The 14803-nt window shown below is 30.5% G+C and overlaps 1 protein-coding gene across 3 annotated transcripts in view; it reads left to right on the top strand.

The window, feature by feature from the left end:
• Positions 1 to 14803, top strand: part of LOC113387999 (sodium/hydrogen exchanger 3-like) — a 133472-nt gene that overhangs the window by 49222 nt on the left and 69447 nt on the right. For all 3 annotated transcript variants that reach the window (XM_026625410.1, XM_026625408.1, XM_026625411.1), the window contains 8 exons: positions 6668 to 6813; positions 7001 to 7063; positions 7140 to 7266; positions 7342 to 7501; positions 10388 to 10526; positions 10602 to 10739; positions 10956 to 11028; positions 11104 to 11289. In XM_026625410.1, the coding sequence (XP_026481195.1) occupies positions 6668 to 6813; positions 7001 to 7063; positions 7140 to 7266; positions 7342 to 7501; positions 10388 to 10526; positions 10602 to 10739; positions 10956 to 11028; positions 11104 to 11289 (1032 nt within the window). The remainder of the gene's footprint in view (positions 1 to 6667; positions 6814 to 7000; positions 7064 to 7139; positions 7267 to 7341; positions 7502 to 10387; positions 10527 to 10601; positions 10740 to 10955; positions 11029 to 11103; positions 11290 to 14803) is intronic.

The following is a 14803-nucleotide window of genomic DNA, read 5'->3' on the forward strand; positions in this document are numbered from 1 at the left end:
CCAATCCACAAATTTTAGTGTTTTTCTGGCCTTGACTGCGCTAACACTGGCATTGATGTCACTTGGTGTCACGTCTCCTCGATACAGGAGACAGCAGGCCATATATTTGCCTTCTCGGGAATTACATCTATAAAGTATATTATAATGAATAAAGGATTCTCAAAATCCAAAACAATTCAAAACTATGTGTTCAGAACATATGAATAATTTGGAACACACTTTTAATACAATCATTTTAAATCAAGAGAAAGATAGATAAATAGAGATAGATAAATAGATAGAGAGAAAGGCAGAGAGAGATATACTAGAGATAAATTGATAGAGAGAGAGAATAGACGGAGAGAGAAAATAAATAGAGAGAGAGATGGATAAAGAGATAGATACATAGATAGATAGATATTAATATATATAGATAGTGCAGGATCTTGTTTCATTCAATTAAATTATTCTACTGGTAATAAACTAGGTAGCTGTTCTCTTTTACTTTTTGGCAATTATCAAAATATAAAGTTTGTAAATCAAATTTAGCTCTTACTATTTTATCTCATGTTTTGTATTTGAAAGCAAAAAATGTTCTATAATTTTGTGTTTTGAACATGTCAATATTTTAGTTTTTTCCTTGAATGCTACATATTATTTTAAGTTAGTCTGTGAATTAATTTATGGTACTGAGAGAGAGGGAGAGAGATAGAGACAGAGAAAACAAGTGAAAGAGATATAGACAGATAAGGAGAGATAGATAAAAGAAAGAGAGGCAGATAGAGGAAAGAGAGGCAGATAGAGGAAAGAGAGACAGATAGAGGAAAGAGAGACATATAGAGGAAAGAGAGATAGATAGAGGAAAGAGAGTTAGAGAAAAGGAGAGATAGATAAAGGAAAGACAGATAGAGAAAGGTAGATAAAGAAAGATATATAGATAGAGATAGTTAGATAGATAAAGAGATAATTTTTACCTCATAAGTTGATTCGATGCCTCAAACGTTTCGGAAGTGATTTCGTGCGTCTTAAGATTTCTTCTCGTTGAGTATTTTGATACCACAGGTGCGTACGTCATGAGTGGGAAATGCAATCTATATATAAATATAATACACGTAAGATATATATTTAATATCAACATCTATCACCTTGAATGTATTTTTAAAATTATATGACACGCACTGTATAAATAGGTGTAGTGATGTCGAATGTTTTCCTGCAATTAGAAATAATTGTGTATATAATATGGACATTTTCGATTTTTTTGCTCCCAAGGGCTCCAATGCTTCCAAATTATTAAAAAATAAACCTCTAAAAGTTTTACCTCTTAATATTAACATTTAGATAGTCCCCACCCAATTAAGTTTCATATATTTATTATTAACATGTCATTAAGTATATTCTTGCGCCACCTGTGATAGTACTTGTGAACTCAAATATTATAACACTTACAAATATTCGTAATTCACTTAACCTCTAATTAAATTCATGTGCACTGTTTGACGAAATATTTATTTATCATGGCATCAAAGTTAATTTTGCAGCAAAATAATTATTTAATTGGTGATGTAAACACTCAAATTTTCAGTAATAAATTGCTATCAAAACTACAAGCGCCAAAAGTCTGCTATCACAGATGGCGTCAGAATTTACTTAATGGCATATGCTAATAATAAATATATGAAAGTTTTAATTGTAGTGCGGATTATCTAAATTTTAATATAAAGAGTTAAAACTATTAAAGATTTATTTTTTATTAATTTGGAAGGGCTCCAACCCTTGGGAGCAAAGAAATTCGAGAATATCCATATTAAGGACCACCCTAATTACGTTTTTTGTTCGACTTTGAATCACTTGAAAACATTAGCAGCAAATTGTAAAATCAAACTTTAATTTTTATTTTTTTTTTATATTCATAATGATATATAAAATTTCTATATTTTTATATTTTTAATTGAATTTAATTAATAATTATTAATGATTTAATTTGTACGCTCTCGCAATCCTTTTTATCATTAAATTAAATTAAATAATTATTAAATTATAATAATTTGCAAACAATTTTGATATTAGTTGTAAGGACAAACAGTGAGGTATTTACCTTGGATAAGGAACTAGATTGGTTTGAAAATCCGCTAAATCGACGTTGACAGCGCCATCGAATCTCAGACTTGCCGTTACGGAACTTATAGTTTGGGCCAACAGGCCATTTAGATTCATGAAACCTATATAAAAAAATTATTTGTTGAATTCATTAGAAACCACTACATTAGTAAAAAAAACTTTTTATTTACAAACTATCTAGTTTGTAAGTTTATTACAAAGATAGTTTTATTTTAATAAGAAAGGTGTAGTAATATTATTTATTTTGGTATTCATGGTGAAGTTAGTTATTTCTGATTCATGGTGAAGTTAGTTATTACAGATTCATGGTGAAGTTAGTTATTACAGATTCATGGTGAAGTTCGTTATTACAGATTCATGGTGAAGTTCGTTATTACAGATTCATGGTGAAGTTAGTTATTACAGATTCATGGTGAAGTTAGTTATTACAGATTCATGGTGAAATTAGTTATTACAGATTCATGGTGAAATTAGTTATTACAGATTAATAGTGAAATTAGTTATTACAGATTAATGGTGAAGTTCGTTATTACAGATTCATGGTGAAGTTAATTATTACAGATTCATTGTGAAGTTAGTTATTACAGATTCATGGTGAAGTTAGTTATTACAGATTCATGGTGATGTTGGTAATTACAGAATCATGGTGATGTTGGTAATTACAGAATCATGGTGAAGTTAGTTATTACAGATTTATGGTGAAGTTAGTTTTTATTATGTTAGTATTTAGAAACCAAAGAGTTGCATGGTTGAATTTTAATTTTATTACCTGGTCGTTCAATTTCCAATTTTTCTCGACATATTTTTGATAAAGACTTATTGTCTGCCATGAATGAACAGTCCACCAAGTCCAGGACCCTGATTGGAAAAATATATAGTATAAAATTTTGGGCATCACTGAAATCACAAGCTTCAATAGTGCTCATGTTTAACTTCGCTCGCAGTCGTAGTATTTTCTAATACGGCTACATTTTGCTAATTCAGCATATTTAAACATTTAACCCTTTCCACTTAGATGCAATATTTATATAAATCTCGGAATTCGCTAGCGGAAAGGGTTAGAAGAATATTCTGGAATACCCCTCCCCCAACATGGCAACGAAAGACACTTGTAAATGAAATATGAACTATAAACAATATCAGGAAAATGATCAAATTATGGCCATGGTGGATGGTGGCGCCCTCACACCAATAATATGTCTATTTACCTGTGGCATCCCAGGACAGAATTTATAGGCTCCACAATACTTGTACTAGACGATGACCCTTCATCAGGATAAACCGTAAATTCCAGTTGGGTCTTCTTCGTATGCATCGAAGTCACCTGGCGCGTCACAAGGGCGCCCAAGCCGGAGCCGGTGCCCCCGCCCAGAGAGTGGGATATCAGGAACCCCTTGAGAGGGAAAATACTGATTGTTGGTGGTACTATATTGTTATTGTTGGTGTTTTAAAGGCACCTGCAAACAGTCGCAATCTTCAGTCAATTTTCGAAGTGCCTCGATGATCTGGTGAATGATTTTGCGTCCTGATGTGTAGTAACCTCGTGCAAAGTTATTGGAGGCATCATCTTTGCCAGAGATGAGCTGCTCTTTGGGGAACAGGCGTCTGCTTAAGCCAGTTTTAACAGCATCTGAGAAAATGATAAAAATATATGAAAAATGGCTCAAAAAATTGGGCAAATATCTTCATAATGGGTAATACTGCCTTCGGGCAGCTCAGTGGGCTGGGTTAAGTTCCAATTCGATTCAGGGAAAAATAGTATTAAAGTTTTCCCATTGCCATTTGGTGACATTTTTGATCTATATTTTCAAGTGATAATGGACATCGCTGTTCCCCCAGAACATCCTAAATGTCTTCATACACAAGACAAATCATGCCAGGGATGATTTTACTAAATCTTTCCCTTACCTATGGTTGGAAAAATGGTAAAAAGAACTTTGCAGAATAAATAATACTTTGGAGCAATTCTTCCTAAATGTCTTCATATAGAAGACAAATGATGCCAGGGATGATTTTTTTTTCACTAAATCTTTCCCTTACCTATGGTTCTTGTTTCCAAATCCATCATGAGGGCCCTAGGAGTGTACCTTCCGTCAGGTCGTTCTTTGAAAAATGTTGCAAAATTATTTTCTGCATCCTGATCCGGCACTGTGTTCAATAAGATTTGGCTTTCTCTAGTTTTCAAAATTCCCGCTAGGTCTAGACAGTGTTCCAATCTAATTGAGATGGGAAAAACATTATTCTATGGCGCGAAAAAGTATTGCCAGATTGTTGCAATTACTTTAGAAAATTCATAATACAAATATAATAATATTAATAATATCTTAAATCATTATTCTATGGTATGGAAAAGTATTGCCAGATGTTAAATTAACCCTTTCCACTCGGATGCGGCCGCTTCGGTGGCAAAATACATATAAATCTCGTAATTTACGAGTGGAAAGGGTTAATTGTTAAAATAATTTTTGAAGGTATTCAAAAAACAGATAATACAAGTATTGTATTTTAAAATTATGGAAGTTTGAAGACTTTTTCTTAGGATAGTATAGTAATTTTAAAATCGTTCTTTTCTAGTTTTTAAAATTACTGCTAGGACTAAAGTGTTGCCAGATATGAAACTTATTGACTGTTCTTAATAATTGGTCTTTGTTGGAAAGTGTTGCCAGTTGCGAAATTGATTTACTGTTGTTAATAATTGCTCTTTTTTGGAAAGTTTCACTGAAGAAATTTATTCACTGTTGTTAATAATTGTCATTTTTTGGAAAGTGTTGCCAGATGTGAAATTTTTTGTTCTTTATTTTTTTTACCAGTAATCATATTTAAAATGATTCAAAATCAAAATCAAATTATTGTGGAGCTTAAAAGTACCTTTTTAGTTTACTTTAGTCAATTTAATTCTTAACATATTTTTATTATTTTTATAATTTTATATATTCGTCACTATTACTGTTATTATTATTATTTATTTATGCTTTAGCAATTTTATATAATTACATTATTTTTAAAAATATATTTACCTGTATAGGTTCCAACTTGTTGTTCCAAGCTGAACTCCGGCTTGCCCGATGTGAATTGATATTACTTCTCGCTAAATTTAAAAAAAATAAATTACTCATTAATATAATTAATTTTAACCTATATTATATATTTAATAATTAAAAAAAAATTGGGAATTTAAAAAAGTTTATATGTTAAAATTAGTACATTGAGACGTTAGAAAAAGTTGCTTCTTCTAAGTCTTGATTTAACTTTAAATACTAAATGCATATTTGTAATGTTTTTTATGTAGTATGTTTTAAATATGTTTAGACTTAATTTTTTTAACGCCAACAAAAATGTTAAAATGATTTGCGGACTAGATAATATTAACCCTTTCCACTCGGATGCCGCCGCTCCGGCGGCAAAATTCATATAAATCTCGGAATTCTCGAGTGAAAAGGGTTAAGCATTTAAAATATTACTACAGTGAATCTCTTTCATCAAATTTCTTATTTTATAACCAATTACCATTATGCAATATTTCTATATATAAATATATTTATATATTTAGAAAAACAAACAGTGAAATTCCTGCTCTGGTTTTTGGAATTTGTACAAAGAATGTGCGCGAGGTTTATTTACATGATTTTTTAGAATTTCGTTATTAAAATATTAAATTTTAATATACTAAAATTATATTTACATTTGTCAAAGTGACACTGTCATTGCGATTGGAAATTTGAGCTTACTAGATTTCTAGAAAAAATAATGGAAATAATTTATTTATACTTTTTACATATTTATTTATTATTAATATTTAATTATTATAGTTTTGCTACAATATGCAATTTTTTTGGGACTCTTTAACTCTAATTTTTTTTCACTATTTTAATAAATTTTTGCTTAGTGATAGGAGTCATGATCTAAACATACTTACTAAAATATTATAGGCCTAAGGGATGTGGTTTAATTATATATTTTTTTAAGGTTTGTAGTAATAAGCCGCACACTTAGGACATACACTGTGTATGTTCTAAGCGCTTGTAAAATGACACAACTAATTTAGTTTCATAATGAACAGAGAAGTCCTATTAAATTCATATTTTCTTCAGCCGTTACTTTGAGGTGTGATGTGGTAATTTGTAATTAATAATTTCCAACTTTATAAAAATGTATTACAAAATATTTGTTTACAAAAATATATATTCTGGCATATCATTCTATTTTGTTCTGGTAGGTTCTTAAGGCTACATTGATCCCACATCACTCCGCGCACAGTGGTGATCGGAAACACGTTGTACTTAATGGACTGAATACAGGAGAGATTTCGACCAGAAAAAAAGAATTACATATCATAATATATATTTTTGTGAACAATTTTAAAAAGTTGGAAATTATTATTTACAAATTAAGGGGGCGTCCATTAATCAAGTGAGATTTTTAGGGGGAGGGGTGGAATGACAAAAAATCACGAAATATCACGTAGGGGAGGGAGGGGGTTTTTATAGTAAGATATCACCTGTATTTATTATTTAACTGAAGTTTTAATTTGTTCTTCAATTAATCTATATATTTATTTTTCACCCAGGTCTCCGTGGTGCAGTGGCGTTCGCCCTGGTGTTGCTCATTGACCCGAGACATGTAAAACTGCAGCCCATGTTTGTGACCACTACAATTGCAGTCATCTACTTCACTGTGTTCTTGCAAGGAATCACCATTAAACCTTTAGTCAGGGTGAGAAAGAAATTGTAAAAAGAATTTTGTGAAATCAATGATACTTTGAAACAATTCATTTATTCTAAGGGACTCGTGAATGTTCTTTGAGCTATGTAGTTTGACTGAAGTAGTTTGATTTATTAATATTATGTTCTCTTCTGATTACTTAAAATAACATTTGTAATAATCTATTAATAAATTTCAGATCCTCAATGTCAAACGAGCAGAACCAAGGAAACCAACAATGAACGAAAGGATACACGAAAGGGTAACTATTTACTTATTTAATAAAAATTTTAAAATTTTTATAAATTTATTATTACTCTTATTATTTATTCTTCTAGTTTATGGATCACTTGATGGCAGGCATTGAAGACATTTTGGGTAGAACTGGTAACTACCACGTTAGAGGAATGTTTAAGAGATTTGACAATAAATTCATCCGTCCTTACTTGTTGAGAGATCACAAAGGTAAACCAAGATTGATAAATAATCAGTTTTTTTTAAATACTTTAAATAAATTCAATTATATTTATTTTATTACAGGTGCCGAACCTAAGATTCTGGAAACATATTCTAAATTAGCAATGAAGGATGCCATGGAGTACATGCGAAGAAATGCTTCCACGATTGGCAATATTTCTGGCACCGAAAGCATGAGTGCCATTTTCAGAAATTACACTGCAGGAAATTTGAATGCCAACAGGTATATAAAAAAATATTTAATACCAAATTTATATTTATAATAATTAAGTGAGAGAACTAAAGTAAAATTGAGTTATTAAAATAGTTTCGATAATTTATTTCACGAGCTTTCATAGATGCAATTGCTCACGATGAGAAATATTACAATGTTGATGCTTGAAAGAGAGAAAAATGGTTTTCACAAGATTAATAAATTATTGGTCTAAAATCTAAATATGTACACAAATTAGGCATATTTCAATTAATTCTTTTATCTTTTTCTAAAATTGTCAATTATCATCTAGAAGCGATCAGCACAACGATGATGATCACCATTTTTTGATGCCCAGTAGTGCGGCTTTCAATCACAAAAGGCCCCGAGATCACTTGAAATTGCCAAAAGAGACTTTGTGGTAACTAAAACTAATCAAAGAAGAAGAATTCTAAATAGAAGCAATATTTAAAAGTGATGCTTTATGTAGACAAAGAGCACTTATCGATTAGAAAATTATGCACAAATCAATTTTGATATAATCGATTTATGTTTATGACTTGCACGATATCTTTTAGATGTTGATAATATTAATGGATTTAAATGCCTCGAGTATTTTTCTTTTAATCTGCAGAGGGTTTTTCAGGAGAACTAATTACTAGCAAATTGAATTTCTTTTGCAAAAATAATATTTTGTTTTGGGACAAACAAATTGATTTACTTCTTTTATCCTAGATTTTCTGAAGTCATTAAAATTTTATTATTTGTACTTCTTATGCATTTATTTATCTAATGGTTACACTTATTGTTATAGAGTTAGGAGAGTTTTACGATAACAACTTAAGGGGATATTCTAGTGTAGAAATTTAAAAAAATCGTTTTTTTTATTTCATATTTTCAAAGTTTAACTATCTAAGAATATGGGTGCGAGAAGGTTTTTGAAAATTTTAATTTTTTTCGGAGATATAGGCATTTTACTGACTCGGTTTCCATACTGGTTTGGCTTCACGCAAAACTTCAAATGCGTTTTTCTCAGAACAGACTTTTTCAGTACTGTTGACACGATTTCTCGAGTTCTACTCGACCGATTCACTTGAAATGTTCAGAGAGTCTTGCTTATAGACCTATCTATAGCCCGAACTAGGATTAAACACAAATTCCAATTTTTACTATTTTTAAAAAATTCGAGAAACTCAAAAAACAGTGAAAAAAACTCTTTTTTTTTTCAAACAGTCGCCAATTTGTAAAAAAAATTTTTTTTCACTCATCGCTAGTTCAGGCGATTGCGACATCATTGTAGATTAATAATCTTTTTATTTTTTGCATTTCTGATGGCTACGAGGGCTGAAATCATGTCAAGACTGAGGTACCAATTTTTTGGGACCTTATCAGCTGCCAGTTCTTACAATTTTCAACTTTTTAATTTTTTAATTTTTGTTTTGTATTTTAATAATATTAATAAACCAGTGATAAAAAAATGGATAGTAAAAACATTCATTGCTTTCTTTTACGACACTTTAAAAATGACCTAAAATTCATCGCTCTACAATAGAATACCTCCTTAAATGATTTCAATTAAATTTTTATAATAAATTAGATGCAAAATTAATAAAAGCAATGCTTTGCATGATTGGCTTTAATATTTAAAACGTTATTGGCACTAGACGTTTTGTTAGCATGTTTTTATGTCCAAATTGTAATTTTTGTTAACCGTGTTTTATAAATACTAATAAACATTACTTTTACTCAAAATACATGAATATATGAGTTTAAAATTTGCTAGGAAAAACAAAATAAATAGGGGGCATTAATAAATTTTAAAAATATAAAGAGTATTGTTAAATTTCTTTAACAAATTGTTTGTGCATGATTTCAATTGTCGTAGAATTCTTCATTGTATTAGTTATCATAGTGTCTCGCAATCATCTTCATCAATCATTATAACAAAACATTTCTATTACAATAGAGTAGCAAAACAAAATAGCACAAAAATCTACTAAAGTCCATATTTTTTTTTATCCAAAATAAAAACTTTGAACGCTGTAGCTACAATTTAACCCTTTCCACTCGTATGCCGCCGCTTCGGCGGCGAAATTCATATAAGGGGGTCTTCCTATGTGACGGCCTGTTTTTTAGGGATATTTTAGGATTTTTTTTCTACGACCAGTAAATATTTAGAGCTTCAAGTTTTTTATCATTTATTAACACATATTTGGACAGTATAAATATAAAATTTCAGCTGAAAATATTCAGTCAAACTAGAGTTACAGCGCTCTGAACGCCCCCGCCTCGAAAAAAAGAGCTCCCACTTCCTCCACGATTCCGGCTGATCGGCTTATCTGAAAAAAAAATAAACGGCGTTTTAATTTGTAGGCTTAAAAGCACGGAATGACCTATAATCAAATGAATATAAAAAAAAATGGATTTTTGATAGACATTTGAAATAAAAGTTGCAAATTAGGCGTTTTTTTTTTGTTTTTTGCTATAAAAAAATCGAAGTTATGAAAATTTTCGATTGATAATAGATTCATTCCATGCGTTTAAATATATTGAGTGTGCCCTGTAAATTTTAAGTAATTCGGTCCAGCCGTTTCTGAGATACAATAGAGGAAAGTTTGAAAAACACAATTTTGAGAAAAACGCGTTTAAAGTTTCAACTGCCAACTCAGCGCTCCGAAGCGCTCTTTCTTTTACCTGCTGTATCTTTAAAACGACTTCGAATTTTCTAAAATCGCTTTACTACCGTATTCTAGACATGTTAAGGGACCAATTTATGGTAAAAAAAAATCGATTTTTTTCAACCCATCACATAGGAAGACCCCCATAAATCTCGAAATTAGCGAGTGCAAAGGGTTACTACATTGTTGTATCTACTTTTTTATGTATCAATTACAACTAAATGTATAACATTTACAGCCCTAGCTTCAGCCAACTGGACTCCTCGACTTGGAACATCGATATGCAAGAACTCGAGTACAACCCATCGAAGAAAGACTTGACAGATGCCAAGATACATCACTTGCTGGCCGAGGAACTTTGCAAGCCTTATCGAAGAGTAAATAGAAATAATTTATCTATTACCAGCACTCATATTATTTTTTTATTATGATTATGTTAATTTTTTTTACAGCACCGTAGACTCAGTTACTCTCGGCATGCAGTTGATGACAGGGATCTGTCGACTCAAGTCAATTATCGTACTCATATGAATATCAGGAGAATGGTTGGTGAACGTAAACATCACAAGAGATCCAAACGAGTCAATAAGGTAAAGATAGTGAGTTAATTTGAAATTAGGTGTAAGGGGTATTTTACTTCAAAGACGCTCCCCAAAACAAGCTGCAGAAAACTTTCACAATTTAATCAAGAAGATTTGAGATTTGGCTAATTAGCTAAAAGTTTTAACTGTTTATTTAGAAAATAATATTTCTGCTTTCACTAATCAATGCGTATAATCATTAAAAATATATTGTTTCCTTACCAGGATGGTACCAGACAGAATCATGTCAGTTTTCCCGAGTTCCAACAAAATGGATCTGCTAAACAATTTTCGCATGGTAAGTATAAAAAAATATTATTTGAATAACTGATTTGCAAACTATTTTTTAAAATTACAATTTTTTTATTATCAGATTACTTAAATGAGGTCCTACATGAACAAGGCGAAGATGAAGACACACTAACCATGGATAAACCCATCGAGTTCTCGACTAAGAAACCAAATGGCTGTGATAAACCAAGTGATATGAGTATTATTATGGGAACTACTAATAAGGAGGACTTTGATTGTCCCATCACATTTACTGCTAAATCGCCAAGTATGTGGAAAAATATATAAATTATAAACATTATATTTATATATATATATATATATATATATATATATATATATATATATTTATATATATATATATATATATATATATTTGAATAGTCTTGAATTTGATGTTGATATATATGTTTAATTTGAGTTTAATATTCGGGCGTAACATCAATAAAAATAGTATGAGTTTTTTTTTTAAATTTTATGTTTATGTTTTATGTTTATTTCAACAGTGTGGCATTCTGTTGGTATGTAATTGTGATGCAACCCTTAGTTCAATTTTTACACAAATGAAATCTAAGTTCAATTTTGACCGCCTCAGGAATTTGGTATATCAAATTAATTGCTCTAATTGCGAACTCTTTTATATTGGAGAAACTAGCCAAAATCTGAGTAAACGCCTTAATCAACACAAAAATAATTCAAAAAATCCCAAACAATTTAAAACAATGTTAACTGAACATATTAAAAATTTAAATCATAATATCGATTTTTTTAACCCTAAAATTTTACATTTTGAAGAGAATACAATTAAAAGAAGATTCGCTGAGGGGTTGTTTTTACAATTACATAACGACAAAGTCATAAACAAACGCTTTGACAATACGGCCCTGAACGAAACGAACACGTGGTTTCTTAATAGCTTGTCAAAATTCCTTAAAAAATAACAAAATCCCATCGCCTTTTAAATTTTCCAAAAAATATCAACACATGCTAAAAACTGCTTTGAGAAAAATGTGACATTTCTATCCTAAACTCCGAAGAGTAAATACATAGTTTCGACAACTTGTTAAGTTATCATGATTATTAGTGTGTTTTACCATTTGTGATGTTTGTGTTAAAAAATATATATCTTATCAATGTGCACATACTCATACCATGGATTAATAATGGTTTCATATGCTATATTAGGATACAAAATTGTAAAGTGTTTATTACTATTATTATTATTATTGTTTTCCATGAAATTTCCTTTCATATAATTTTATTTAGTTTCAATTTTTATAGTTAACTTGATTCACTGAATGATGGCTAAGATGCTAGCCGAAACGTATGGATTTTAAATAAATAAATTTTTAAAAAAAACTCATACTATTTTTATTGATGTTACGCCCGAATATTAAACTCAAATTATTAAACATATATATATATATATATATTATATATATATATCTATAATGTGGGTGAATGAATATACATGTGTTAACCAAGCTTGAATGATCAAACTAATGACTAGTCATAGTTATGAGACATGTTTAGCTCAAAAAATTCATATAATATAAAAATAACAATTTTATTAGAAAAACTCCATTGCCCCTTAATTTAGGATGATAAGTTGTGGCTACAACTTATGAGGACTTGTGTTGGTCTTAACAAAGTTCCAAACCTTCTTTAAAAAATTGGTTACAATTAAAGTATATTAAAAATTTATTCACTACATATTTTTAATCACTTGTATTGACTTAAAATAAAATTAATTTTCATTTTAATTTTTTCATCTCTCACTCTCTTTATTCACTATGCTGCCTCTATGAATGTGGCCACAACTAAAAGAATAACAACTCGATGATATACAATTTAATTTTTTTTTAACACTAGATTTTATACTTCTCATTGAGAACTTTTTTGATTTTTCATAAACTTAATCTTGACTTTTGAAATTTTTCAGCACATTTCTAATTTGCACTAATCGTTTCACACATTTTTTTACTGATTGGTCGTAGAATATTGTCTGTTTCTAATTTACTACACGATTTTCAATAAAACACTTAGAAATTTAGAGTTGGAAAATTATTGTTGGCGTAAATATATTTAATATAATAATGTTTAATAAATAGACGAGGAATATTCAATATGTTATCATGTATCAACTTTAAAATTCTCTAAAAAATATTTATAGAGAAATTTTAACAATTTTTAGGAGTCTATTTTCAGATAAAATAATTATGTTACAAAGACGGTCACTTTTGTTGAATAATTGCATGAGTCGGTAGTCGCAAACTGTCAAAAAGCTTTGTCTTTGCTGTTCTATGGAACGTTTTACACAATGTAACTTCTAAACCTAACTCAAAATGGCACAAACGTCTGAATATAACTTTCGCGTGTGTCATCAAAAATTGTTGCACTTATGCTAACATTGTTATTTGACTGTTGTGTAATTTGGAGGTTAGGTTTAATGTAAAACGCCTGATCGAAAAGCACAAAATAGCCCTTTGACAGTTTGTGATCACCAACTCATGCGATTATTCAACCAAGAGACCGGTAACAAACTTTTTAATCCGGAGAATTGCTTTCTAATATTCGAGACATTTATTATTACTTCAATGGCATCAGGCGACATTAATACTACATGAACGACCTAATTTTAAAGTTCCTCAACTTATCAATTAATATAGATATACCTCTATTGAACAATATATATATGAACACAATAAATTTCTAACAATTTTTTCTATTAATTTATGGGACACTTCAGCCGTAACATAGCTTATAAAATAGCGTTGTCATGACAACGCTATATTATGCTTATTCCTTATAGTGAAAATTATGAAAATGTCTCTTTATTTGCCGTGCGATCAAGAGTTTTTTACAAATAAACAAAGCAAGGGAGAATGTTATGATAACAGAATTCTAGATTGTGCAGTTATCATAAGATTCTTCCTTGTTTGTTTATTTTAAAATACGCTTGATCGCACACAAATAGATAAGACATTTTCCAATTTCACCTCCAAGAACAAGCATAAGAGAGCTCTGTTGCCATGACAACGTTATTTTATGAGCTCTGTTACGGCAGATTGCCCCATTAATCATACAATATTATTTGAATCGTTTATTAATGCATATTTCTTGTCTTTTTTTCTTCATTTCCTGTCTGTGCCCACTATGTGCTTGTGTGTGTCCACCACGGCTGCCAACTGTCTACGGCTACCAACCAAAACCAAAAAACCAACTCAACGAAAAAAATCATTGATTTAATAATAACTAATTACGTAATTGTTGATTTGTGAATGTTGTTGATGTTGCATGGAAATGGAATGGTTATACATATATACATATATACATGTTATATATAATATATATATATATATATATATATTTATATGTTACAATTGTTTGCCTTGTATGTATTTTTTATTATTTACCCAGGTGAACCCACCAAATCTGATACCCTCTTATCCCTAACTCGAACCCTTTCTCTCGCCGACGACGGTCACAACGACCAGCAATCATCCTTCCAGAAATTTTACGTTAGCTTTAAGAAATACAACGACAAGTTCGAATAGCATCAGTGGCGGCGGTGGTTCTATTACCAAATTGTCCGCCTCAGTAGTACGAACGAATTAATTAATCAAATCTCGCGTCTTCCCGGGTTCGATCCCCGAAAAACGAGGCTGGCACGAACTTACGCGACCGCCGCCAAGACGCCCGAAGGCGGCAGCGACGAGAGCGCCCGAAGCGATGTAGGGCTCAAGCCGACGGCGGCCGAAGTATCGTTGCCTTGGAGGAGG

The sequence above is a fragment of the Ctenocephalides felis genome, unplaced genomic scaffold, assembly GCF_003426905.1.
Source record: "Ctenocephalides felis isolate EL2017-DRISC unplaced genomic scaffold, ASM342690v1 CF-g0.4_SCAFFOLD_03572, whole genome shotgun sequence".
In the NCBI taxonomy this organism is placed as follows: Eukaryota; Metazoa; Arthropoda; class Insecta; order Siphonaptera; family Pulicidae; genus Ctenocephalides; species Ctenocephalides felis.